General features: G+C 52.3%; 1 protein-coding gene across 1 annotated transcript; it reads left to right on the top strand.

Moving 5' to 3' along the window:
• Window positions 1–1,634: 1,634 nt before the first annotated feature.
• Window positions 1,635–12,381, top strand: PKDCC (protein kinase domain containing, cytoplasmic). Its single transcript, XM_002807542.6, has 7 exons — window positions 1,635–2,453; window positions 7,149–7,271; window positions 7,943–8,214; window positions 8,845–8,924; window positions 9,182–9,289; window positions 11,090–11,263; window positions 11,469–12,381. The coding sequence occupies exons 1-7, from the start codon at window positions 1,815–1,817 to the stop codon at window positions 11,552–11,554; spliced, it is 1,482 nt and encodes a 493-aa protein (XP_002807588.2). The 5' UTR covers window positions 1,635–1,814; the 3' UTR covers window positions 11,555–12,381.
• The last annotated feature ends 12,189 nt before the right edge of the window (window positions 12,382–24,570 follow it).

The following is a 24,570-nucleotide window of genomic DNA, read 5'->3' as shown; positions in this document are numbered from 1 at the left end:
TCTGCTCAGAGCCTTCCCCCCACACCCGGCAGCCTGCAGCCACGGCCCAGTGCGGGGCAGAACGGCTATATCGGTACAGACCGGACTCCACCAGACCCAGTGTTCTCAGAGGAATCGTGGCTTCCTTCCCCCTGCCTTTCCATGCTTTCCAAGTCGGACTGGGACCCAACTCCCCAAGCCGTAGAGGACAAGGAGTCCGGGCTGGAAGGCCCACCTCAGTAGGACCATAGGTTGGAGATCAGGGACTCAGCCATCTCCTCTGTCCTTCCATGTTCAAAGCAACAGGGCAGAAATTCTTGTCCCTTTCTTATCACAGAGACCCTGGATTCTGTAGGAACGCCAGACCTCTTCAGGGAAAATCTCCCCTTCCTGGGCAGCCCCCGCAACCTCCACAGAAAGGAGGCTCTGGACCCTTCTCCTCCCTGACCCTTCCCCAGTCAATCTCTGACACCTTAAGGAGGACAGAAATTAACCTGGCCCAAAGAGAGGCAGGAAGCTGCCCTGGAAGGTGAGAGGATCTTAGACAGTTTCAGAGCGGTGGGGAAGCGGAGAGCTGCGAGGGGGAGGGGCAGCGGCTTATCTCTCCCAGGAGGGGGGAGCTCACTCCAAACAGCTAATGCACTGGCGTGTGAAAGCCCCTCAATTAGCACTAATGATGCAATCAGGGAGGGAGGAGGAGGGACCGAAGTTCTGGTGGCGTCAGCACCAACTTACACACAAGGTACACATTCCCTTCATCAGACACAATGGCCCCTTCAGACAGGCAGAGGCACACACTCCAGACAGTGGGCACAAACGTACTCTTTGCGCAAGCTACTAGCATGCACATGGCTCCCGATACGAAGCTGACCCCGTCAGACCCCAGGCTTCCTGTGGGGTAGGGAGCGACCCCCAGCTACATTTGAGGCGTTAGGGACAAGGAAAATTAGAAACACTTGGTAAAAGGAATTGAACAGGGCATCTCTGGCGAGCTCACGAGCATTCCACTACTCTTAGAGCTCCTGTCCCACGCACGCTCGCAGGTGCTGGCCCGGCTGCGCCCGCCTCCCCCTCACCATCGACCCAACCCGGAATCCAGGGCTGAGCCAGGAGCTGCCACCCCCGGTCCCACCCGCGAGAGGCGCCTTCCCTGCGCCCAACCCGCCCCGAGGCCCCCGGTCCCAGGAGGGAGCGCTGAGATCACTCGGATCTCCGCACCCCGGACCCAGCTGCTCGTCCCCTCCGGAGCCCGTTACCCGCCGGCCTCGCCCCTTTATCTTCCCCCCACGCTTCCCAGCCGGCTCCGTTATCCACCTCCCGGTCCCGTTATCCCGCCACCCCGGACCCGTTATCCACCCTTGCGTTGGGCGCCAAGCCCCCGCGCGCCTCCGGACGCCGCCGCCCCCTCCCCGCTCCCCCAGCCGGAGCTCCGGGGGCCGCGGGCTGGGCAGGGCCAGAGCCGCCTCCGCGCAGCTTCCCAGGCCCGGACGGCCGCGGGAGGAGGTCCCGCTGTCAGTCAGCGGGGAAGGCCGGGCCGGGCGGCCGGAGGGGGCGGCGCCGAGGACGGGCTCGGGCCGGGAGCCGGGAGGCGGAGGCGGAGGGGCGGGGGCGGAGGCGGCTCTGGGCCTTATAAGCAGCGGGGGCAGGGCGGCAGGGAGGCAAGTGTCAGGCCGATGTGTCGCCCGCGAGGGGCCGAGGTCGGGGCCGCCGGGGCCATGCGCGCAGGCTGGGCAGGGGGCCGGCGGGGCGCAGATCGGAGCCGCCTCGGAGCCTGAGCCTCCCGGGGCCGGGGCCGGGGAGCCGCGCGGGGCCGGCCGGCCGGGGGGAGGGGAGCGATGCGGCGCCGGCGGGCGGCAGTGGCCGCGGGTTTCTGCGCCTCCTTCCTGCTGGGCTCCGTCCTCAACGTGCTCTTCGCTCCGGGCTCGGAGCCTCCGCGGCCAGGCCAGTCCCCTGAGCCTTCGCCGGCCCGGGGCCCGGGCCGTCGCGGGGGTCGCGGGGAGCTGGCCCGGCAGATCCGGGCGCGCTACGAGGAGGTGCAGCGCTATTCCCGTGGGGAGCCGGGGCCCGGGGCTGGCCGGCCGGAGCGGCGGCGCCTAATGGACCTGGCTCCGGGCGGGCCGGGCCTGCAGCGCCCCCGACCCCCTTGGGCCCGGCCCCTGCCCGACGGCGCCCCGGGCTGGCCCCCGGCTCCCGGCCCAGCCTCCCCCGGCCCGGGCCAGCGCCTGGGCTGCGCCGCGCTTCGCAACGTGTCCGGCGCTCAGTACGTGGGCTCAGGCTACACCAAGGCCGTGTACCGGGTCCGCCTGCCCGGCGGCGCCGCGGTGGCGCTCAAGGCGGTGGACTTCAGCGGGCACGATCTGGGCAGCTGCGTGCGCGAGTTCGGGGTACGGAGGGGCTGCTATCGGCTGGCGGCCCACAAGCTGCTTAAGGAGATGGTGCTGCTGGAGCGGCTGCGGCACCCCAACGTGCTGCAGGTACGAGGGTGGGGACGCGGGGGTGACGGTGTTGGCTGGGAGTGCCCAAGCCCTTGTCACTCTGGCTGGAAGAGAACCCCTTGATCTGGAGTGCCAGTGAGTACGCCCAGGCTAAGCTAGATGCAGAAACCGAACCATGGCGCTTCCTACTGGACCACCCTGCTTCTCACCCCTGGGTGGGCGTCCCTTTACCGAAGAACTCCTGGGTTTCTCGGCATTCACACATCTCTTCAAGACAGGCCAGGACGGAGGCTTCCAAAACTCAGGGGGTGGGGCAGTCCATTAAGACTTAGGACTTTCTCCTCCAGGCTGGAATTGGGATGTTGAACACCAGGATATTACCCCAGCCAAAATGACCCTAAGCCAAGACACCTGAGTCAGAATTCCAACTGTGTGGTAACATCCCCCTTCTTGATGAAACTTCTCTCAACTTCCAGTGACTTTGAAAATGAGACGGGACAGCAACGGTTTTGGGAAGGGCTGAAGAGAGACCGTGTGTCAGGCTTGACTCCCAGAGAATCTCCCTGCCCACCCCCACAAACACACACCCAGAGCCCCCCAGAAGACACTGAAGGGGGCTGGGGAGCAGGCTAGAAAAAGGGAGTGCAGCCCTTCCCAGAAGTGAACCGAGGGTTCCTCAGGCCTTAAAAGGGGTCCTTGACCCCCTAGAGAAGCTTCAAGGTCTCAGCTCAGTAGACAGACGGGCAGCCTGAGGGTCTAAATGTCACACTCTCTGAGTGTATATAGCCGAGAGGCTGGAAGGTTGAGAAGGCCAAATGCCCAGGTTCCTACTCCACGGGACTCTGCCTCACCTGTTCACTGGAGACACACAGGAGGAAGAGATGAAACCCCCACCTTGTCCCCTCCAAGCTAGACTTAAAGTGAGCCTCTCACCGTCCCAGCACTGCCCTAACACACTCTAAGTCCTCTCTCTCAGGTCTCCCTCCATCCTAAGATCAGACAGACTGTGGCCTTTGCACATGTCTAAGTAAACTGAGAGGGGAATCCTGACCACTCGGCCCGGTGAACATGGGGTGTGTGCAGCCTCTCCAGAGGATAAATCTTGCACACACATTCCACCTCCCAGCCCACTCAAACTAACCTTTCTGCACCCAGCAGAAATGACTGGAAACCCAGGAGTCCTTCTCTCCTTTCCTCAGGAGTGAGATGGTACCCCAGCCCTGGAGAGATGGGTGGACATGGTAGAATAGGAGATTGGCCCAAAAGCTGTTTAAGCTCCTGTTGGCTCCCAGTCTCCCCCAACTCCACCCCCCACCTTGTATTCCCGCACCCTGGTCAGACACTTGTGACCAGGCCCTGGGCTCTGCACTGGTCTCAGGAGCTCAGCAGAACCAGCAGTGGCGTGTGGTGAAGCCTGCACAGCTCACACTGTGTCTGCAGCTTCAGGGAGTGAGCCCCTGGTTACGTGGCCATTCTGACTGGGAGGATCTTGTACTCTTTGCTTCCCAGGGACTCTTGGGAACTTTTTGGAAACTCTAGGGTGTCAGCCAGATCCTGAGGGGGTGGAGAGGTCTTGAGGGACTTAGCAGGACATAAAGTCTTAGTTACTTGACTCAAGACTCCCCTCCTTTTGAAGGGTTTGATGTTTGATGTGCTTTCCTATCTCTTAAGAAACGTCTCCCTCACTCTCCGCACCCAAACGTCCTGACCAGCATTCAGCTAACGCCCCACAGGATGATCCTCCTCTGAAATATATCACATATATCACAGGATGGTCCTTCTCTGAAATGTCAGGCCCCCAGCCCAATTCTGAAGACACCAAAGAAAAAAATTCCAACAGAATAGTTTTCACTCTTCCCTTACCAAACCAAGCCCAGGGTTGTCTGGGATTGGCTATGTGACTCTATTGTAGAGTCCTAAAGGAGTTAGTGGCACCAGGGGACAAAAGTTGCTAAGGGAGAGAGGGTTGCAGGTCCTCTCTACCCAGGAAAAGTGAAAAGGGAGCCCTTTAGTGTGAGTTTAGGGGCTGCTTTGAGGGTGGGTCTCCCCAGTTCGTTCGTCCTCTGACCGCCAGGCTGGGGTCCCTCTGGCTTCCTCAGCAGCTGTCTTTGCCGGCAGGGAAGCCGACAAGGGGATCTTCCTGCCTGGAAGGCTTCAGGGCAGGTGTACAGGGCACTCAAAATAATGCGGCTTTAATTCCTCTGAATCATTTAAAATTTCGAAAACCGTTTGACTGTTTGCTGAACTGGGGAGGAGCCAGAGAACATTTCTAGAGTTCCTAGTTGTGCAGGCCCAACACCCTCCCTCTCCGAGCAGCCCAAAGTTGGTGCTGTGGCTTCTAATAGAAAATGCCCAGGCTAGCAGGCCCCACGGCACCTCCCAGGGCTTTTTCTGGTCATGGGGACTGCCTGGGTGAGATCTTTCTATCCATCTTCTTTGACCCCTCCCCATCCCGCCCCTGACACACGCGCACACACACTCCCTCACGTGACTGACTCCTCTATAGCCTAGGGCCAAAGGGCACAAGGGTCTTCCCTCCCCTCAACCTCTCCCCACCTCTCCCTGTCATCGTGGGGCCCCCAGGCCTGCCTGGGCCCAGATTCTGGCCCTGCTAGAGTGTATTTCTTCTCCCAGCCGAACAAAAGATGTGACTGAAATGCTCAGCCTCACGCTTCCTGGGGGGGTTAATGGTGTCTTTTTATTTTTTCCTGAGGGGTGTTGATTAATACCTCGTTAACAGCACATTTAACGACCTCCGGGTGTTTAATAACCTTCAGAAGTTTCCCACAAAGGCTCAGACTCTGGGCAAGAAAATGAGAACCAGGCCCCAGGGCTGTTCCCCTTACCTTCCCCCACCCCACCAGGGTCTGGGGCCTCCCTGGATTGGTGGGGAGGGGGTGGAGAGAGAAAAAGAGGGTGCTTGAAGCTGCCCCAGCCCCCCAAGTCACAGCCCAAGAGTGAGGCCTTTCCTGGTGCCAACAGGATGACGGGAACTGAGGGGGCATTCTTCCCAGGAGTGGCTCTGGAGAGGGTGTGAGTGATGGCACGAGGGTGTCAGTGCACAGAGATATCCAGGCCTTGGGCTCAGCATCCCTACCCCTCCACCACGTAGCTCCCCTCTCCCTCTAGTTGGGCCTGGACAGCTCAGCCTTTGCATTTCTACCCCACAGGGTGCTGGTTGTTTTGAGCACTGTAGGAGTCCCTAGCTGCTGTGGAGTGTGTCAGAAGAGCCAGGGGGAAGCCTGTGGATGCTGCTTAGGTGGGAGTGACAGTCAGGCTGTACTTCCCAGAAGTCCCTGGGCAGTACAGAGCTTCTCCCCAGATGATATACAGTGGACAGTTCCCTGTGACCATAACCCCAAAAGAACTGGTCCTCCTACAGGCTCGGTGGCTCATGCCTGTAATCCCAGTACTTTGGGAGGCCAAGGCAGGTGGATCACGAGGTTAGGAGTTCAAGACCAGCCTGACCAACATGGAGAAACTCCATCTCTACTCAAAATACAAAAATTACCTCGGCGGGCATGGTGGCACATCCTTATGATCCCAGCTACTTGGGAGGCTGAGACAGGTTGAACCCAGGAGGTGGAGGTTGCAATGAACTGAGATCATGCCACTGCACTCCAGCCTGGGCGATAGATAGAGCAGACTCCATCTCAAAAAATAAAAGAAAGAAAAAGAACTGATCTTCCAAGAGGAACCATCACTCACTACCAACTCCACTGACACATAGCACTCATATGTAAAACACACCCAAGGATGTGCTCTCAGGTACCTCATTCTTATCAACACTTGTTACCAATCTGAGAGAACTTGCTTTTCCTTCCTTAAGACCCATTTAGAGAAAACTGAAGCTGCCAGAAGGTAGAAATGATGAGGGATAGATACAGATTGGAGGAGGGGAGGAGGGATGATGGCCAGTCGTTTGCTGGCTTGTGTATTAGCAAACAGCATTCTTAGAAAAAACAAGTTGTGGCTGAGCATAGTGGCTCATGCCTGTAATCCCAGCACTTTGGGAGGCCGAGGCAGGCAGGTCAGGAGTTCGAGGCCAGCCTGGCCAACATGGTAAAACCCTGTTTCTACTAAAAATACAAAAATTAGCCAGGCATGTTAGCAAATGCCTATAATCCCAGCTACGTGGGAGGCTGAGGCAGGAGAATCACTTCAACCCAGGAGGCAGAGGTTGCAGTGAGTCAAGATCATGCCACTGCACTCCAGTCTGGGCAACAGAGTAAGACTGTCTCAAAAAAAAAAAAAAGAAAAAGAGAAGAGGAAAACAGGTTGTGGAATCCAAGTGGCATAAATTCACTTCTTAGCTCCTGCACTGATCAGCTATGTGACCTTATACAAGTAACTTAACTTCTCTGAGTCGGTTTCCTTACCTGAAGTTGGAGACAATAATGACACCTGCTGCACTCATTAGGGTTATTATAAGAATTGAGTTATGCACATAGAGCAATTTAGCGTGGTGTCTGCCACAGGGTTAACTCACAGTGGCAACATCTGCCCATTCACCTGAGTCAGAAGGGATGAGGAGCTGATGTGGTCAGTTGGAACTCTGACTGCAGGTAAGAGAGGGCAAGCTTCCGAGGCTTTGCTGCCATTCTCTTCTGGCCTGAGCTGAAGCAAAGGCCTAGGGATGGTGTTGGGGGAGAGAAAGGGAGCGCCTGACAGTCCAGCCCTTCCCTGTCCCCACCCCACCCTGTGACCTAATGACCTGCCCTCATCTTTCCCCAGCTCTATGGCTACTGCTACCAGGACAGCGAGGACATCCCAGACACGCTGACCACCATCACGGAGCTGGGCGCCCCTGTAGAAATGATCCAGCTGCTGCAGACTTCCTGGGAGGATCGATTCCGAGTGAGCGCAGAGGAGGGCTCGGGCCCTCGGCTCCTTGCTGGGAAGATTCTCCCTTAGAAGACCAGCCCTCCAGAGCAGCTTCTACTCCTCCTCGGCCCAGGGAGAGGGAGGGGAGGAAGGCGCACAGGCTGACTCAGCCACCGGCCAAAGAGTTCATAAAAGAAGCAAGACATAGAGAATCCTGACACTCTGTGCCCTTGCCCTCCTCACCCCTCCCCATGCATGTATATACACCAACTTGTGGGGGCTTGGCACCCTAAAGAGGGGAACACACACTCACACTCAGCCTGGCTACAGGAGGGCCAGGTCCTAGAACTAGGAAAGACCTTGGTATCATCTTGACCCTCCCACTATTTCCATACACTGAACTAAAACTACATTCAGGATGCAACTTCAGGGAAGAGACGCAGTATCCCCAGACCCTCTGCGGCCGTTTCCCACCCACCCACTCCATATTATTTGCAGCATCAGGCCAGCCGAGAGTTAATAGGAAATCACTGGCCTCCTCTCTAAGGCTGCTGACCTTGGCCTTTGTGAAGCACTGGGGCCTATAGAAGAGAAGTGCCGACCCCCACAAGCGAAGTCCAGATTCCAAAAGGAAGGTGTCCTCGAGCCCCACAGACACACACCCAGGAGCGATGCAGTGAGCAGTCTTTTTTTCTGGCCCTCAGATCTGCCTGAGCCTGGGCCGCCTCCTCCACCACCTGGCCCATTCCCCACTGGGCTCCGTCACTTTGCTGGACTTCCGCCCTCGGCAGTTTGTGCTGGTAGATGGGGAGCTGAAGGTGACAGACCTGGATGATGCACGTGTGGAGGAGACGCCATGTGCCACCAGTGCCGACTGCATACTCGAGTTTCCAGCCAGGAACTTCACCCTGTCCTGCTCAGCCCAGGGCTGGTGCGAGGGCATGAATGAGAAGCGGAACCTCTATAATGCCTACAGGTGACCTCCACCCCCCACTCAGGAACTCCATCGAGGAAGAATGGGCCAGGAGGGCATGGCAGGGAGCGAGCCAACGTGGAGTCCAGCTAGGGCAGAAGACTCAGCCTTGACCATTGGAGTCATAGAGCGGGGGAAGGCTTCCACCCTGCCCAGAAGGGAATATTCAGGCTTCAAGTGGGGAGGCTAAAAATAGACAGCTCCAAGGAGAATCTGGGTTAGAGGGTGGCAGCTGGAGGCTTCTTAAAATAGTGTTGGACTCAGAGCCTAGGGCTGATGACACTGGCACCGCACCCCCCCACCCCTGCTTCCCACCTGGGCCCTTGTGCTCCAGATCCCAACCATGGGGCTGCTCGGACAGCAGGAGTCAGGCAGGGGATAATATGGGGCTGGCAGGTTGGGCAGGCCCTGGGAAGGGATGGAAAGCAGGCCCCTGGTTTCAGTTAGTATGAAGTTAGGTGTGGTCTTAGCATGTGTGCAGAACCCTCTCCCAAGGCTGAGTAGACTTCACAGCGCACCCGGGTGTCTGCATGGTTGCTAGGCCTGAGGGTTCCAGCTCCCTGGCCAGGTTAGCATTCTACTCCTGTGTCTCTACAGGCTGGGCCCCTGAGCCACTGGTGTCCTCTGTTGCAGGTTTTTCTTCACATACCTCCTGCCTCACAGTGCCCCGCCTTCACTGCGGCCTCTACTGGACAGCATTGTCAATGCCACAGGTGAGCTCTCCAGGGCCCATCTGCTTCCATGTACCTGCCCCTCCCCCAGCAAAAGTGGGGAGAAAAACAACTCAGGGCAGCACGGGGTCCAGAAACCATCATTTCCTAAGGAGGCATTCTACAGCACACTCTCCCTCCCTGGCCCTCTGTTCACTGGGGCACAGGCTCCAGAGGCAGAGGAGGGAGCAACTGGCTGCCGGCTTCAGAGAGGAGTGGGAGCTCTGGGCATCTCGTCTTAGCCACACTGTACTCTGCAGGAGAGCTCACCTGGGGGGTGGATGAGACCCTGGCCCAGCTGGAGAAGGTGCTGCACCTGTACCGGAGCGGGCAGTATCTGCAGAACTCCACGGCAAGCAGCAGCGCTGGTGAGTGGCCCCCACCTGGTCAGCAGGGAAGCAGGAAACAGGGTGGTGGGTGAGTGACCCCCCCAACTAGGCTAAGAGGCTCACCTTTTCTCTGGGGACCCTTGTCTCCAAAGGCCACTCTAGGGGCTCACATAGAGTCATGGAGAGATTGACATGGAGTAATTTGAGGTTCCATCTCTAGCTGAGCTACAGCAACTATAATCCTGCCTTCAGTTTGGGGGTGGGCACTGACACCCCTACTCTGGATGGCTCCAAACCCTATCATATATTGGCTCTGTGACTTTGAGCAAGTTACTCCTTGAACCTCAGTTTCCTCATCTGTGAATTGGGTTCACTTTTACCCACATTACCAAATTCTTATGGGAATTAAATGTCAAGTGAAATGTGTGAAAGCAATTAGTGCACTTCCTATGACACAGCTAGAACACAGTATATGTTTGCTTCCTCTAACCTCCCGGGGCTTGAAGGGCACTGGACATTAGGGGAGGCCCATGCTGAAACCAGCCAAGAAGCCCCAGGGCAGGGGGAGAATTCCAGCCCCTGGTTATAGGCGATGGTCCTTCTGCTGAAGCCCTGGGGTTTAGCTGGGATTGGCCGGGGTTGAGGGGTGAGAAGACTCCATATTCAGGGAGCTCTGGCTAGTCTTAGGGGTGGGGGAGCCCTGTTAGCCCTGTAAATAAAGTTTAACGAGGTGAACAATGGCTGTCTCTGTCCCTGAGGATGCCGTTTATGGGGCTGTAAATCACAGTCAGCCCTGGACTTTGGTCTAGTCCCTGGTAGGAGAAGGAGGCAGGAGGGCGGGGTGGCCAGAGGCCCAGGGCTTCTGCATTATCAGTCCAAAGCTGGGGCTCTACAGGCAGTGGGAAAGACAGGAGCAAACAAGAGGCCAGCAGCTGAGCCACTCACTGATTGTGAATGTTCAGTTTCTGAGGCTCTCTCTGTATGAGAGCTCAGATTTTTCCTGCAGCCCCTTCCCCACTCTAGCCATAGATTTTTTGCATTTTAGTCCATTTGCATGCCTCTTAACTTCAAAAGACCCTGACTCCCTTCCATCCCAGGCCTGTCTGTGGAACTAGCCTAACTTCTCTCCTCAAGGCCAGGAGAATATGTGAATGAGGGTTGCTCTGAACCCTTTGCAGGCCACACTGGATGCTGGTTAGAAATGCAGGTTCTCAGTTCCACCCCAGACCTACAGAATCATAATCTGCATTTGGCCAGGCATGGTGGCTCACACCTGTAATCCCAGCACTTTGGGAGGCTGAGATGGGAGGATCCCTTGAGCCCGTGATTTCAAGGCTGCAGTGAACTATGATTGCGCCACTGTACTCTAGTTTGGGCAACAGAGTGAGACCCCATCAAAAAAAAAAATACAATATGCATTTTAACAAGAGTCTTTGGTGATTCACATGCACGTTGAAGTTTGAGAAGCCTGGCTGTAACTGTGTAAAATGTCCTGACCTCAGCAATTAGCCTAGACAGCTGGGGCTCCGCATGTCCCCGTATACGTCTGTCCCCACGCATGTGCCTGCTATCTCGTACTGCCTGAACCAGCTGCCCTTAGATTTGGGAGATATGTATCTCCTGAAAACCAAATCTGTTCTTTGTCTTTATTGAGCATGCAGCCCAGTTTTAACAGCGGTAAATGCCTTCATTTCCATGCTAGGGGGCAAGGCTGGAGTTAAGCTTTCACCTAGGAAATGAGTCTTGCTTCCCTTTTCAGAAAGTGGCACATCTCTGAGTAGTCTCCCTGGGCATACAGAGTTCTCAGAGTTCTCATTTTACTCCATCCCCAACCCACAGAGTACCAGCGCATCCCAGACAGCGACATCCCCCAGGAAGACTACCGCTGCTGGCCCTCCTACCACCACGGGAGCTGTCTCCTTTCAGTGTTCAGCCTGGCTGAGGCTGTGGATGTCTGTGAGAGCCATGCCCAGTGCCGAGCCTTTGTGGTCACAAACCAGACCACCTGGACAGGTGAGTCAGTGGGAGAAGGCCTTCCAAAGGAGATGGCAGGACCTCTCTGGAGATTGACAGATAGTGGTTCCCCATCGGAAGCCAGAGGGGATGTGGAGATGATGAGAGAGGTATATGTGTCTTCAAGGCAGTCAAATTAGGGAGAATGGCCCTGCCTCCAGGGAGAGAAACATCCAGCCCTGTTACCTCTCACCTCTGCCCCCAGGTCGGCAGCTGGTCTTTTTCAAGACTGGATGGAGCCAAGTGGTCCCTGATCCCAACAAGACCACCTATGTGAAGGCCTCTGGCTGACCTGTCTGAGGGCTCAGCTGACCAGCTGACTATCCTCAGCGGCTGGGCTTGCCTGTGCAGGGAGTGACTTGCAGTAGCAGTGCTGCGTGTCACCTGGGAACCCCTGCAGACAAAACTGACATCCCGGACATACCGATGTGACCAGGACAAACGTGCAATAATGCCAAATGTTAAAATGTGAGTTTACCGGCCTAGCTATGGGACTGCTGGCTCCCAGGCCAGGAATCATGGGGGATGACTGCCTCTCCAACCCACTGGGTGGCAAGCAAGGCTCAGGCTAGTCTCCCCAGTGGGGGCTGTGCTTCTCCCTGAGACAGTTCCATAGGCAGCCCCATCACTGTATTCAGTAGCATGAGAATGTAGCTGAAGCCCTGCTGCTGCTGCTGCTGCACATGCCACAGCAGGCGCGGGGGCTGCATGGGGACAATCCACCGCGGGGGTTCTCTCAGCTTAGCTCTGGACAGGAGACTTGGCGGGGGATGCTCTGGGATGTTGGTGATTCTGTACCTGGGGAGGATGTCCCTGACCTCCCGACAGGGGGCACTCCCAGGCCAGCCCAGGGGTCAGGGGCAAAGGTGCACATCTCAGCATGAGCCAAGACTGGGGTTGGAGAGCAGGTGCGGTTTGAGCCAGGACCTGGGGCGGGGTGGGGCTGGGGCCTTTCTGCCTCATTTGCTTTCAATGAAAGCCGCAAAGCAGCCAAAACCAGGCTCTCCCCCTTCCTGGAGTTTGAATATCCAGAATCTTTTGTACTTCTTGTTCGTTAAATTGTTTATTTTTGTAAAAAAAAATAAAATCAGTTAATAAAATGATGCTTCACAGCAAAATCTTCCCCAGCAACAGTTTCTTAGGTTGTGACTTCTTGGTCCTATGTCCTTGGTATATTATGTTTGTGGGGATGCATGTGTCACAAGGGAAGTTGAGTGAAATCTCAGCAGCAAGCCCTGATGTCATCACGAAGTGTTTTCAGGTCCTGCTCCCATTCATGGTGCCCACCTCCAGCTGGGCCCTCCACATCTTGTCCCCCAAAAAGACGTGGGGACTCCCCTTTCCCCCAAGGAAGTTCTCATTTTTACACAGACCAGCTTCTTATGTATGAAGCCCTAACCCAATGGAGTGATGTCCTCATGGTGGGATGTCAGCCACGAAGCGGTCACCAGGGGCTCCTGAACAACCTGTAGGTGGGTCAGCTTTACTTCTGCACAGGGTTGGACCTGCCTGGGCCCATCACAAGGTCATGGGCACTAAGCTTTCCTGAGTCTTTCTCTGAAAATGAAATACATGAACAGTCAGAAGAAAGGTGTGTCTGTGGAAAGACCAGCTTCCACTTTGTCGAGTTTAGGAGGGAAGGTCTAGCTGGGTTGTGTCCAAGCCCAGAGCAAAACCAGGGTCCTGCGGCTCAGGATCACACGATGCCAGAGAGCCCCGCCATGAATGCAGGTCTTCTGACTTGAAACCCACATCTTCTCTCCTGTACACCATTCTACTTCTAGAATATTCTTGACAGGCACACCCCCTTGGAGGCTCTAAAAAGAATTACCAAACTTTAACTCAGAACCCGATTTCTCCTCAACAGACGTGGTTGGTGTCATTTCTCACGTAACGAGATGTCCCTGTGGTTTAAGTCGTGTTAGCCCTGGAGCCCCCATCATAATCATCGCTGTGACCCTCAGGGCCGCAGCTCGCTGCTGCCATCCCCAGCACACACACCACATCTTGCCTCTGGTGTTGGGCTTAGTGATTGTGGGTGTGGCGGTGAGGCAGAACCTCCACAGAGCCTCACACCATGACAACGCAGCCAAATCCTGCCAAGCTCCCCACTCTCAGACCATCCTGATCCCTCAAAAGAGGACCTCAGCTTCCACCATGCCAGGGCCTCTTTCTCTAGCTGAACTCACTAGATGCAACATGGGTAGCCCACCCCACATGATCCAGTCCTGGGTTTTACACAATCCTGTTACCCTCCAACTGTCATATGGCCTATGGGGTTCTGAGGGCCAGAGGAACCACATCCACCAAGGAGGCACAGCGGGGCAGAAGTGATGAGAACCTGAGGGGAGGGGGCTGGGCCAGGAAATGTGCAAGGGCAGGGCAGTGTAGAGGGACCCAAGGATCCAGTGATGACCAGCAGAGAGGCCCGCAGCACCCAGGAACCACGTGACTCTGGGGAAAAAGATCCAAAAGACCAAAGTGAACCAAGTAGTGTCCTCCTGGCTTCGAGAGATTTCCAGACCAGGGGTTCACCAGGCCCTGGAGAGGGACAGAGGGAAATAATACTTCCAGAGGACCAGGCTCTGGCCTCAGCAAGGTACAAAATTATTCCAGTTTCACAGTCCTGAAAACTGAATCCCAGGCCACAGCTGCTAAGTGTTTGAGCGAGCATTCTAATCCAGGCTCCCTCCAAGCCTGCGCTCTGTCCGGTAGTACTAAGTGCTGCGTCCCAGAAGGGAGCCATTACAGCAAGAAGCGTCTAAGTGAGAGTTCGCGAAGCGCCTCCTCCTGTGAGTATGTAACATACTGACATGGAGGCCCTGCCAGGCAGAACATCTTAGAAAGACTCACACACAGTGGCTGAAGGGGATGGTGGACAGCCTCTTCCTCAGTGAGTGAGCCTTGTCCCAGAACCTATTTCTGGGGGCAAAAATGGCCAGACTCAGTCCTGCGGAGTCAAGAGAAGGGCATTTGCAACTGGGAATGGAGAGGGGATGGAGTGCCAGAAAGAAAGGGGAGGTAAAGGAAAGCCTGAAGCAAAATCATTCCTCTCCTGGACAGCCTGTCACAGGGAGCCACCGGTTTCAGCCAGAAACACATGGCACCTCCCCTTCCACCCACCAAGCCCGTGTTCTTTCTGCTCCACTGCAATGCGAGTGATTCCCAGGCGTAGTGGATGGAAAAAATACATTCACCCAACTGAAGCCTCAGGTGACATGCACCAGAGGAGGGAAGACAAGGGTGGGGGTTGGGAAGGGATCCCGCAGTTGCATTCCTGAATTGAAGAAGCAATGCAGGAGGGCAGTGTGGCCTAGTGGTTCCCCAGGAGGCTCTGGAGCCAGCCGGAGCTGGGCAGGAGCCCAGACAGTTCTGCTTTTTGCTCGGTGTGATCTGGTTCATGACAACCTCCCTGAACCTCCATTTGTTCAAATGTAAATTTCAGATGAATAATCTGCTTCACAGCACCCTTATGGAAGCTGAATAAAATCCTGCCTTAGGATCAGCAAATGGTACATGCTTCGGAAACACTGGCTGATGCTGTCATTGTCATTATTATTAGCAAGCTGAGCCCTCAGTGTTATCCATGGCCTGGCCTAGAAGAACATCCAGGTCAACTGCGGAGGACCAAGGCACGAGCTGGACTGCCCACCCCTTGGCTCTGCACTCCCCACCCTGCCCCGCCCCGCCCTCCTGCCATAGGGAACAGGGCTTTCAACTGGGGGAGGTGGGACCCTGCTCTCTGGGTCAGTGCCCTGGGAGTTCAGTGTGTGGTAGACAGAAGGAGGAAGAGGATTAACATGAAAGCAGAAAATGGGATTAGGAGGCCTCAGGATAATGTGCCCACCCACCCCCCCATCCATGACAACAGCTTCTTGCTTTCACTCCATGGCTTCTGGAGCCCGGAGCATGTAAGACTTGGTTGCCCCTGCTCCTGAGGGCAGAGCCAGCAGAGGAGACTTGGACGCTGAGCATGAGACTACTCAGTTTGTTAGGAAGAGGGGCAGGGCTGCAGCTGGCTGCAGGCCAAGCCTGCGTGATTTTCTGTGCACTTTCTCATTTAATCCTTACGGCAACTCTGCGAGGTGGGTGATGGCCGAGGGGAGTGAAGAGCAGGGATCCAGGCCCAGCCTATTGTCCCCAAAAGCCTGTGTTCCTTTCCCTCCACCCAGGAGCACACCCAAGTATTACGCTGAACCCACAGGAGCAATGATCCACTCACGCCCACCACCTCCCCTGGAAAGGAGTCCTCGGCATTTGATGGGAATCCCAGCAGGATCATCCACAAGACTGAGGATGTCGTGGGGACTCTGACTTTAAAGGACCCCTTTGAGGTCTGTGTGAAGAATTTTTATGGTTCCCTGTTCACCCCTCCAAAGCTACCCACTCAGGTGGACAAAGTGCCACATCAATCCCACCTACAGGAAGGAGAGAGACCAAGATACTTCTTTTTTTTATATATATATTTTTAGACAGAGTCTTTCTCTGTCTTTCAGGCTGGAGTGCAATGGCACAATCTTGGCTCACTACAACCTCTGCCTTCCAGGTTCAAGAAATTCTCCTGCTTCGGCCTCCTCAGTAGCTGGGATTACAGGCACGCACCACCATGCCTGGCTAATTTTTGTATTTTTAGTTGAAATGGGGTTTCACCATGTTGGTCAGGCTGGTCTCAAACTCCTGACCTCATGATCCACCTGCCTCGGCCTCCCAAAGTGCTGGGATTACAGGCGTGAGCCACTGTGCCTGGCTGATAAACCAAGATATTTCTAATAACTGCCTCTTAAGCTCTAGAGGCTCCTACAACTAAGTTTGGAGGAAGTTCCTTCTCCTACCCCCATTCCAGTCAAGGGCCCTGTCAGCCTCCTTTCTTCAGCATTTTAAAACCACTTTGTCCTGGCCCATCCTACTCAGCCCTAGGCTCTCTGGCTTCATTCCAGCTCCAGAAAGCCTCTCCTAGGATGCAGCAAAAAGAACTTCTCCCTCTATCATTCAGGGCCCCAATAGGAAACAGCACAGTGAGCATAAGACACATTTACAAATGTGTAGGTCCAGGGGAACCCCGAAGGATAGCTATGACCTGAGACCTGAACCAGTGGCAGCCAAGCTATCACCATCTCTATCCCCCACCAAGGGAAGGGAGCGGGAACCCTTACCAGGACTCAGAACCTGGAAGAACCACCCAGAGGAGTCATGTGGAGGTGGCACTTGAAGAGGTGATCAAAGGACCCCACTAGACAGAGTGACCTCACAAGGAGGGACATACACTCTCACCGCACATTCCCTCCTCACTCCCCCAGTCTCCTGCTAAGCTCCCCGTTGGTCAAACGCAACTTGAAGGCAGAGGACTAAGAAACTCTTGTGTGATCACCTAAGAGCCGGTCAGGAGAACACTGCACACCTCACATCTTCTGTTTGGCTTGCGGGGAAGGCAAGAGAAGATTGTTTTGTGCCCGGTTCCATCCATAGATATTCAGCAATTTGTTGTCGTTTGGATGAAGCCAGACTTTGGGCCCAATCCTGCAGGGAGTCCCTTACAGCACACATTCTCAACAGAGCCACCATCATTCCCAAGGAGACAACACTTGATTCTTGGGAGATGAAAAATCTTAGATATTACAATGGTTTATGGCCCTGCAAAGGACCACAGGACATAAATAAAAATGCAATATTCCACGCTAGTAAAATTTCCTGGAAGGTGGTGGCAACTGGGAGAAAAGTAGGCTAACAAAAGTATTTGGTAGGGGTGGGAGGTGATCATGGAAAATAGGCTGAGAAGCACTGGATTTAGTGACCCAAAACCTTTCCCTGGGCTGACGCTGAGAGCTTCAAATCTCTTGTCCTCAAAAGCACAGCTTATACTATTACTTTCTAAACTGATATATATGATGTATTCACTATTATTTTCTAAACTGATACATATGATATATTTAGATGTATTCTCTTTACACAGCTCATAGAAACAAAGTGCAGGCCAGGTGCGGTGGTTCATGCCTATAATCCCAGTACTTTGGGAGGCCAAGGTGGGGAGATCACTTGAGGTCAGGAGTTCGAGACCAGCCTGGCCAACATGATGAAACTCCATCTCTACTAAAAACACAAAATTCACTGGGCGTGGTGGCGCGTGCCTGTAGTCCCAGCTACTCGGGAAGCTGAGACAGGAGAATCACTTAAACCCAGGAGGTGGAGCTTGCAGTGAGCCAAGAACCTGCCATTGTAGTCCAGCCTGAGCAAAAAAAGCAAAACTTCATCTAAAAAAAAAAGTGCAGTTTGAATGCTTTACTCAACCCTTGCCCACAGGGAACATCTTCAGCCATTCTTGAGCCCCCTGTATCTTCCTGCATCTCACAGCCCTTTGCTGGTGTTTTCCTATCTGGAAGAGCTCAAGGTCATTAGCAAGCCAGAAGATTTCAATGTACACTCGTTCTTCTCTCAACTGATCAAGCCACAAAATATTTCTTGGATGCTAGTCACTGTAATGAATCCAGAAATATCAGACATGCTCTGCCTTTCAGGAGCCCACTAAGTCACTGGAGATGTCACCATTCGAGGCGATATATGATCCACGACCCACGACTCTGTGGCGATGGGGATGGTTTCCACATGCAGCTTGTGAAAGCAAAAGGGCTTGATGATCACATCTCAAACCACTAAGGACCAGTTAACCTGGTCCCCCCAGGAGCATCAGTTCCCCAGTAGGAGCCCCCACAGTTCACATTTTTTCCATCCAGATAAAGACTTGTTTATCCTTACTCTTTATGTCTTATCTCTAACTAAACCAGTTCCCTATTTGCCGCCGACATTCTCCCCATTCCCGTGGTGACTCAACTCCTTTAACAGGCTTTGGTGTGGCGCCTCTCAGAGGATGCTTGAAAGTGGAAGGAGATTGTGTCTCCTGTTTCCCCCTTATCCGCACACTTATTTGACCCTTCAAAAAGCTCTAGTAGATTAGGGAAGCATGATTTCTCCTTACCAAAGACAGGCTGCCTTTCCACAGGAGGCGGAGTTTTCTCAAGCGCCCCGTAATCCCGCCCTTAGAGGTTCTGTCGGCTTGCCTGGCATCGAAACTAAACTCTTGGGCCATTTCCCAGAGACCCCTCCGGTGCCTTCAGTTCTTCAGCACGAGGGTCAGTCTCAAGAAAAGGCTCTCATTTTGTCCTGTGCTTCCAGGATGTCAATCTTATTTATTGGCAGCGGGCTGCGGTGGGGGGTGTCAGGGGGTGCGGAGAGGGGATACAAAACAAAAACAAACTACACAGAGTGCTTCACTTTCCATCGCTTGGAGATTTCAGGTACTGTAATTCATCTGAACTTGTGCAGAAGATAATAGTAAGGTTATCTGTATCACATTTCGTTTTATGACATATCACCTTGTTTACACCGCTCTTTGGGTTGTATATGGGATATAGATTACCTTTAAACGCTCTGGTTTGGTTTAGTCCTTTTTTTCTGCCATCAATAAAAAGTTTTAAAGGCAACCATTGTTCTAAGAAATGACTATTGTACTTAGAGCACAAAGATGCTTTAATTGAGAAAGACAGATTGTCTTGTACCTTGGCCTCCCGTATCTTACTGAAGCAGGCTTTGATGCCTGTGGAGTCTTCTGACTCCATCGTTGAGCTATGCAGCGTTCTGCAGCTACTAAGAGCAAATGAGTTTCTTCTTTAAACACAGACCTCTGCTTAGCACATTTAGTACTATTTGACTTGGGTCTCAAGATAGTGCTATTCCCGGAATGGACTTCGCATGCTGAATTTTTTTAGAAATTACCCACAATCCTATCACATATGCTGAAGTGACCTTTTTTTTCCTATAGGCTCTCCAACAATGTGCTGAGATGAAGAGATTTCTACAGGGTACTTTTGGGTTAGGAACCTACAGGTTAACTCTTTAATGCTCAAGTCTTTAGGTAATCCATTCTTGCTACTTCTGAAAATATATTCTTAGCAAATAATTCAAAAATGAAAAGATTCAAATGCACACAGATGCTCCACGCAACATTATTTAGAATAACAAAAATAAGAATTATTTGGCAATATGAGAAAATGTATAAATTATAGTGCTAAATGAAAAAGCAGTATGCAAATCCATGTATTCAACTATGTAAAAATAAATGTGGAGGCCAGGCACAGTGGCTCATGCCTATAATCCAAGCACTTTGGGAGGTGGGCAGATCACTTGAGGCCAGGTGTTCAAGACCAGCCTGGCCAACATGGTGAAACCCTGTCTCTACTAAAAATACAAAAATGTTAGCTGGGCATAGTGGCGTATGCCTGTAATCCCAGCTACTTGGGAGGCTGAGGCATGAGAATCACTTGAACCAGGGAGGTGGAGGTTGCAGTGAGCCGAGATGTGCCACTACACTCCAGCCTGGGCAACAAGAGCTAAACTCCCATCTCAAAAAAAAAAAAAGTAGAAAAGACTAGAAGGAAATACACAAAAGCAATAATTTGCAAGGATAACAAACATATTTTCCTCTATTGTCAAACTTTTTATACATTTTGTGATTTTTTTTTTCTTTTTTTTTTTTCTGAGACAGAGTCTTGCTCTGTTGCCAGGCTGGAGTGTAGTGGCGCAATCTCGGCTCACTGCAACCTCCGCCACCCAGGTTCAAGTGATTCTTCTGCCTCAGCCTCCCAAGTAGCTGGGATTACAGGTGTGCACCACCAGGCCCAGCTAACTTTGAATTTTTAGTAGAGATGGAGTTTCACCATATTGGCCAGGCTGGTCTCGAACTCGTGATCTCAGGTGATCCACCTGCCTTAGCCTCCCAAAGTGCTGGGATTACAGGGTGAGCAACTGTGCCTGGCTATGTTGTGATTCTGTTTGGTTAATACAAATGGTTTTATTTAGACCATGTTTCAAGGTCTTAAAAAAGTAGTTTGATCTTTTTACCTAAAATGGGACCATAATCTCCCATTTTGTTATATAGCCTTTATTTATCCTGGACTGTTGGAAAGTCAGTCCCACTAATTCTCTGATGCCTGACAAGTGTTTGATGGCCTAGTACAGGAGTCAAAATCACAAATGACTGTAAGAGCCAGCAGGGAAGAGATCAGTGGCACCTAAGGCCATGTGGAGAACTTAGGTGTGAGCTGCATAGATATTTCAAGAAAACTGGAATTTTTTGTGACTCTCCTGATTTGTACACTTTGGCCACTTATTCAAATTCAAAATTAAAATGAAATAAAAATATATTTCTGGGCCAAACAGAACATGTCTACAAGTTGGATCCAACCAACTGGCAGTGATTTTATAACCTCTGGCATGAGACCCATTTCTGAAGTTCTAGCCAGCTGCCTGATTTCTCAGCACTCAGACAACCAAACCTTCTCCATGTCCTCCCGTCCCTTCTTCCCTGGCGAGCCCCGCACCACTGCTGACCAAGCGACAAGGGTGATGAAGGATATTAGTCTTCAGAATTAGGAAGGCTTGTGAATCTGTCCCTCCTTGGAAGCGTTTCTCCTGCCAGAACGTGAAAGCTGGTGACATTTTTGGTATTAATTTGTTTCCCTGTCTGTCGCTTACATTTAGTGTGGCTGAGAGGAAGGAATCTGGTGATGTTCAAACATGACCCATTTCATCTTTAAGAGCTTCTCAGTTGTCAGATGGTGCCAGCCAGTCCTAGGCTCTGTTTCCAGTTTCCTGTCAATCTCACTTCAGCAGTCAGTGTGACTGTCACTATTTATTCCAATACCACTGCCCTGTCTGGCACACTGGACAGCTTCCGAGTACTGACCTCAAGATGTGGCCGCCTCTTCTGCTCTAGCTCCATGTCCCCTGTCTCCCTCTCCCTCTCATCCCTGGGAGCACCTTTGGCATCTCCGCCACGAAGGGATCCTATCTGCCTCCAGACTGGCATCTGCTTCTGATTTCTCATGAAAGGCTCCAGGCAATCTCCACACTTCTAGAAAATGATTCTTGTTCCTGCAGTGACCCTTAGGCTTTGCCACACATATTTCCCACTGTTCTTGGATCCCTGGACAGTGACCCCTGGACTTGCAGTAAGGTGTGACAGACACCCCAGGACTGACCAACAGCCCCAGTCCCCAGCACACCATGGATTATCTGGCCTCATGAAGTTGATGTGACATCTCTGCTGCCCTGGGAGCATTGGAAAACTGCATGAGCAGGGTCTTCTGGGAGCTTGTGCACTGATCAATGAATTAATCACCAGTCAGTAAACGAATGAGCTGAGGCTCACCACTTAGTCATTTTAGCTTCTGTATAGTGAAGCGCCCCTCCCTTCCCCATGCAGGACCCACTGTGGTTACGAACGCCTCCTATTAGTTCTTTGTTTATTTTGGGCACTGCAGATGCCGCCAGATGTTTACTTTTAACGTTAGAAGAATTACACCACTCTTGTGGTTGTGGGGAAAGAAGGAACTCGGGGCTGCAAAGCTGGGAAGTCCCTCCACAGCCCAGTTGCTGGGAGCTCCTTCCCTCTCCCCTCCAGATGTGGCCCAGCCCCCACCCCATTTTGTCAAGTCAGCAGATCCCAACTATTTCATGCATGGAGGGCCTGGCAGCCTCCAGAGCCCAGGCAGCAGCACACATGGCCCACCATGTGGTGTGCACATATATAACTCCGAGGTCATGCATAGGCTCCACCAACCCTTCCCGCACTTAGATTGGGACTCTCGCCACAGAGTCCCCTTCTCACCTTGCCCTTTGAAACAGTTCCCTCCTTGACAAGAACAAAAGGCAGCATTACCTTTTGAATTATTGCGGCTGCCAGAAAATGACACTGTTGGCAGGTATGGCCATGGTATGGCCCCAAGACTAACCTTGGGACCCCACAAAGCCTGACCTATTTGCAGCTACACCTCTGTCTCCTGATCCAGTCACAGCCTACACAGTCCATTAAAATTGATGAGTTCTTGTGTGGCTTAGGGGAGCTGAGTCTAATGGTGGAGGTCCGTGCAAACACCAGTTCTTCCCACCAGGGTCCAGATTCTTCCAAAGACATGCAGGCTATTACCTACAATCCACACCTTTTTTTTTTTTTTTTTTTTTTTTGAGATAGAGTCTTGCTCTGTCACCCAGGCTGGAGTGCAGTGGTACAACCTTGGCTCACTGCAACTTCTGCCTCCAGGGTTCAAGCAATACTCATGCCTCAGCCTCTGGAGTAGCTGGGACTACAGGTGTGCACCACGATGCCCAGCTAACTTTTTGTATTTTAGTAGAGACAGGGTTTCACCATGTTAGCCAGGATGGTCTTGATCTCTTGACCTCATGATCCTCCCGCCTCGGCCTCCCAAAGTGCTGGAATTACAGGCATGAGCCACTGCGCCCAGCCCACCCAATCCACATCTTTTGAATGAAAGTTCCTGATCCATATCCCCTTACGCCACCATTACCTCTTCTGCTGGATGAGAAGGAAGAGCCTGCTTGATTGTCCATCCATCAACCTGTTTTGTCCTCCTCTCCATCGGCCTTCTCCCCTCTTGGGCTCTAATAACCTAGAGCCTACAGATATCTTCCTTTTCTTTTTCCTTCTTGGTGCCCAGGAAGCAGAACCAAAAGACAGAAGCTCATAACTTGCCCATACTCCCAAACAGAAATGAACCTGGGAAGGATGAGCAGCAGCTCCTTGCCCAGCTCAGCCCAGCCCAGACAAGCAGGATGAGCCTTGCCAATGAGAAAGGCCCAGGGTAGAGCCACATACTCATTTGTAAGACTGAGGACTTACGAGATGAATATGACTGAGTTGGCCATAGCCTATATGCCGGATTCCTAGAAAACAGACCTCTCTCCTTTCTGAACAACTGAAAACTGGTAAGAGGAGAGACACCCCTTGAAATCTTTCTCAAGAGCTTGTTTTTCCAAGAATAAACAGGTGCAGAAATCACAAAACACTGTTTCACTATGAGACGGTGAACTGACCCAGTTGTAGTCACGCCTGTATCCAACCCTTCTAAACCACCATCTCACACCATCTCCATCCATTTCATCAATCCACAGTACAGACGTTCCCCAACTTATGATGGTTCAACTTACAGTTTTTCAACTTTATAGTGTGTGAAAGTTGCACATATTCAGTAGAAACCGTACACTGAGTACCCTTACGACCACTCTGTATTTCACTTTCAGTACAGTATTCAATAAATTATATGACATGCTCAACACATATTATAAAGTAGGCTTTGTGTTAAATGATTTTTCCAAACTATAGGATAATTAAACTGCTCTGAGCATGTTTAAGGTAGGTGAGGCTAAGCTGGATGTCTGGCAGGTGAGGTGTAGTAAATGCATCTTCAACTTACAATATTTTCAACTTACAGTGGATTTATTGGGATATAATCATATCGTGAATCAAGGAGCACCTGTATGTAATTATTCTGTTAGAAACTGAAACACCTGCAATCCAGCACATCCTTCCTTTTCCTCTCCCCATAGCTGCTTTGAGGCAGAGCTAAAGCCAAGGTGATCTGCCCCACTGCCTTTTCCAAGAAGCCCCTCCCTCTTTTACTTAAAGACTTTTGGGTGGGTACCATGGCTAACGCCTGTAATCCCACCACTTTGGGAGGCCAAGGTGGGCGGATCACTTGAGGTCAGGAGTTCAAGACCAGCCTGGCCAACATGGCAAAACTTTGTCTCTACTAAAAACACAAAAATTAGCTGGGCATGGTGGCATGTACCTGTAATCCCAGCTACTCAGGAAGCTGAGGCAGAAGAACCGCTTGAACCCAGGAGGCAGTGGTTTCAGTGAGCCAAGATTATGCCACTGCACTCCAGCCTGGATGGCAGAGCAATACTCTGTCTCAAAAAAATTTTTTTTAAATTTAAAAAGACTTTTGCCACCTCCAGGAGACCCTCTCCTTTCTTCTTCTCTATTCATTCAGTCTTTTACCCTTCTAAGAAGGTGGATCCATCAGTTAATAATTACATCATATATACATACAAGTCCCATTTTCCTGTTTTGCTTAACAATGTTACCATCGGGTGATTCTCTGAAAACTTTCCAGGAGCCTAAGGGAGGGGACACAATGGAAGAAGGGTCTGGGAGAGACACAAGGAGAGCTGGAAGATGTGTTGCTCTAGTGGGCCACTCCCGAAGATAAGCCTTAATTTCTTCATCTGGGAAAGGAAGTATTAATAGTATTTACCTGATAGGGTAGTTACACAGTATAAATAGAGTAATTCTGATAATTAATCGAGCCTGTCACATCCTAAGTTCTCAGCAAACATTAGCTGTGATTATCATTATTGTGTTTTAATTATTGGGCTCCAGACCTTGCCCACCTCTCTGCGGGTGAGTGTGCCACGGGCCCATCCAGGCTACCCCAGCTCTGTATTCAACCAGATGT

The sequence above is a fragment of the Callithrix jacchus genome, chromosome 14 (assembly GCF_049354715.1).
Source record: "Callithrix jacchus isolate 240 chromosome 14, calJac240_pri, whole genome shotgun sequence".
In the NCBI taxonomy this organism is placed as follows: Eukaryota; Metazoa; Chordata; class Mammalia; order Primates; family Cebidae; genus Callithrix; species Callithrix jacchus.
The sequence above is the reverse complement of the archived record's forward strand: the minus strand, read 5'-3'. Positions and strand labels throughout refer to the sequence as shown.

What these genes read in the sequence shown, in the direction of transcription:
- PKDCC (XM_002807542.6), top strand. Translation starts at nt 1,815, where the DNA reads ATGCGGCGCCGGCGGGCGGCAGTGGCCGCGGGTTTCTGCGCCTCCTTC. An exon ending in GGCACCCCAACGTGCTGCAG is followed by an intron (nt 2,454 to 7,148) that starts GTACGAGGGTGG and finishes ATCTTTCCCCAG; the next exon opens with CTCTATGGCTACTGCTACCA. An exon ending in CACGGCAAGCAGCAGCGCTG is followed by an intron (nt 9,290 to 11,089) that starts GTGAGTGGCCCC and finishes CCCAACCCACAG; the next exon opens with AGTACCAGCGCATCCCAGAC.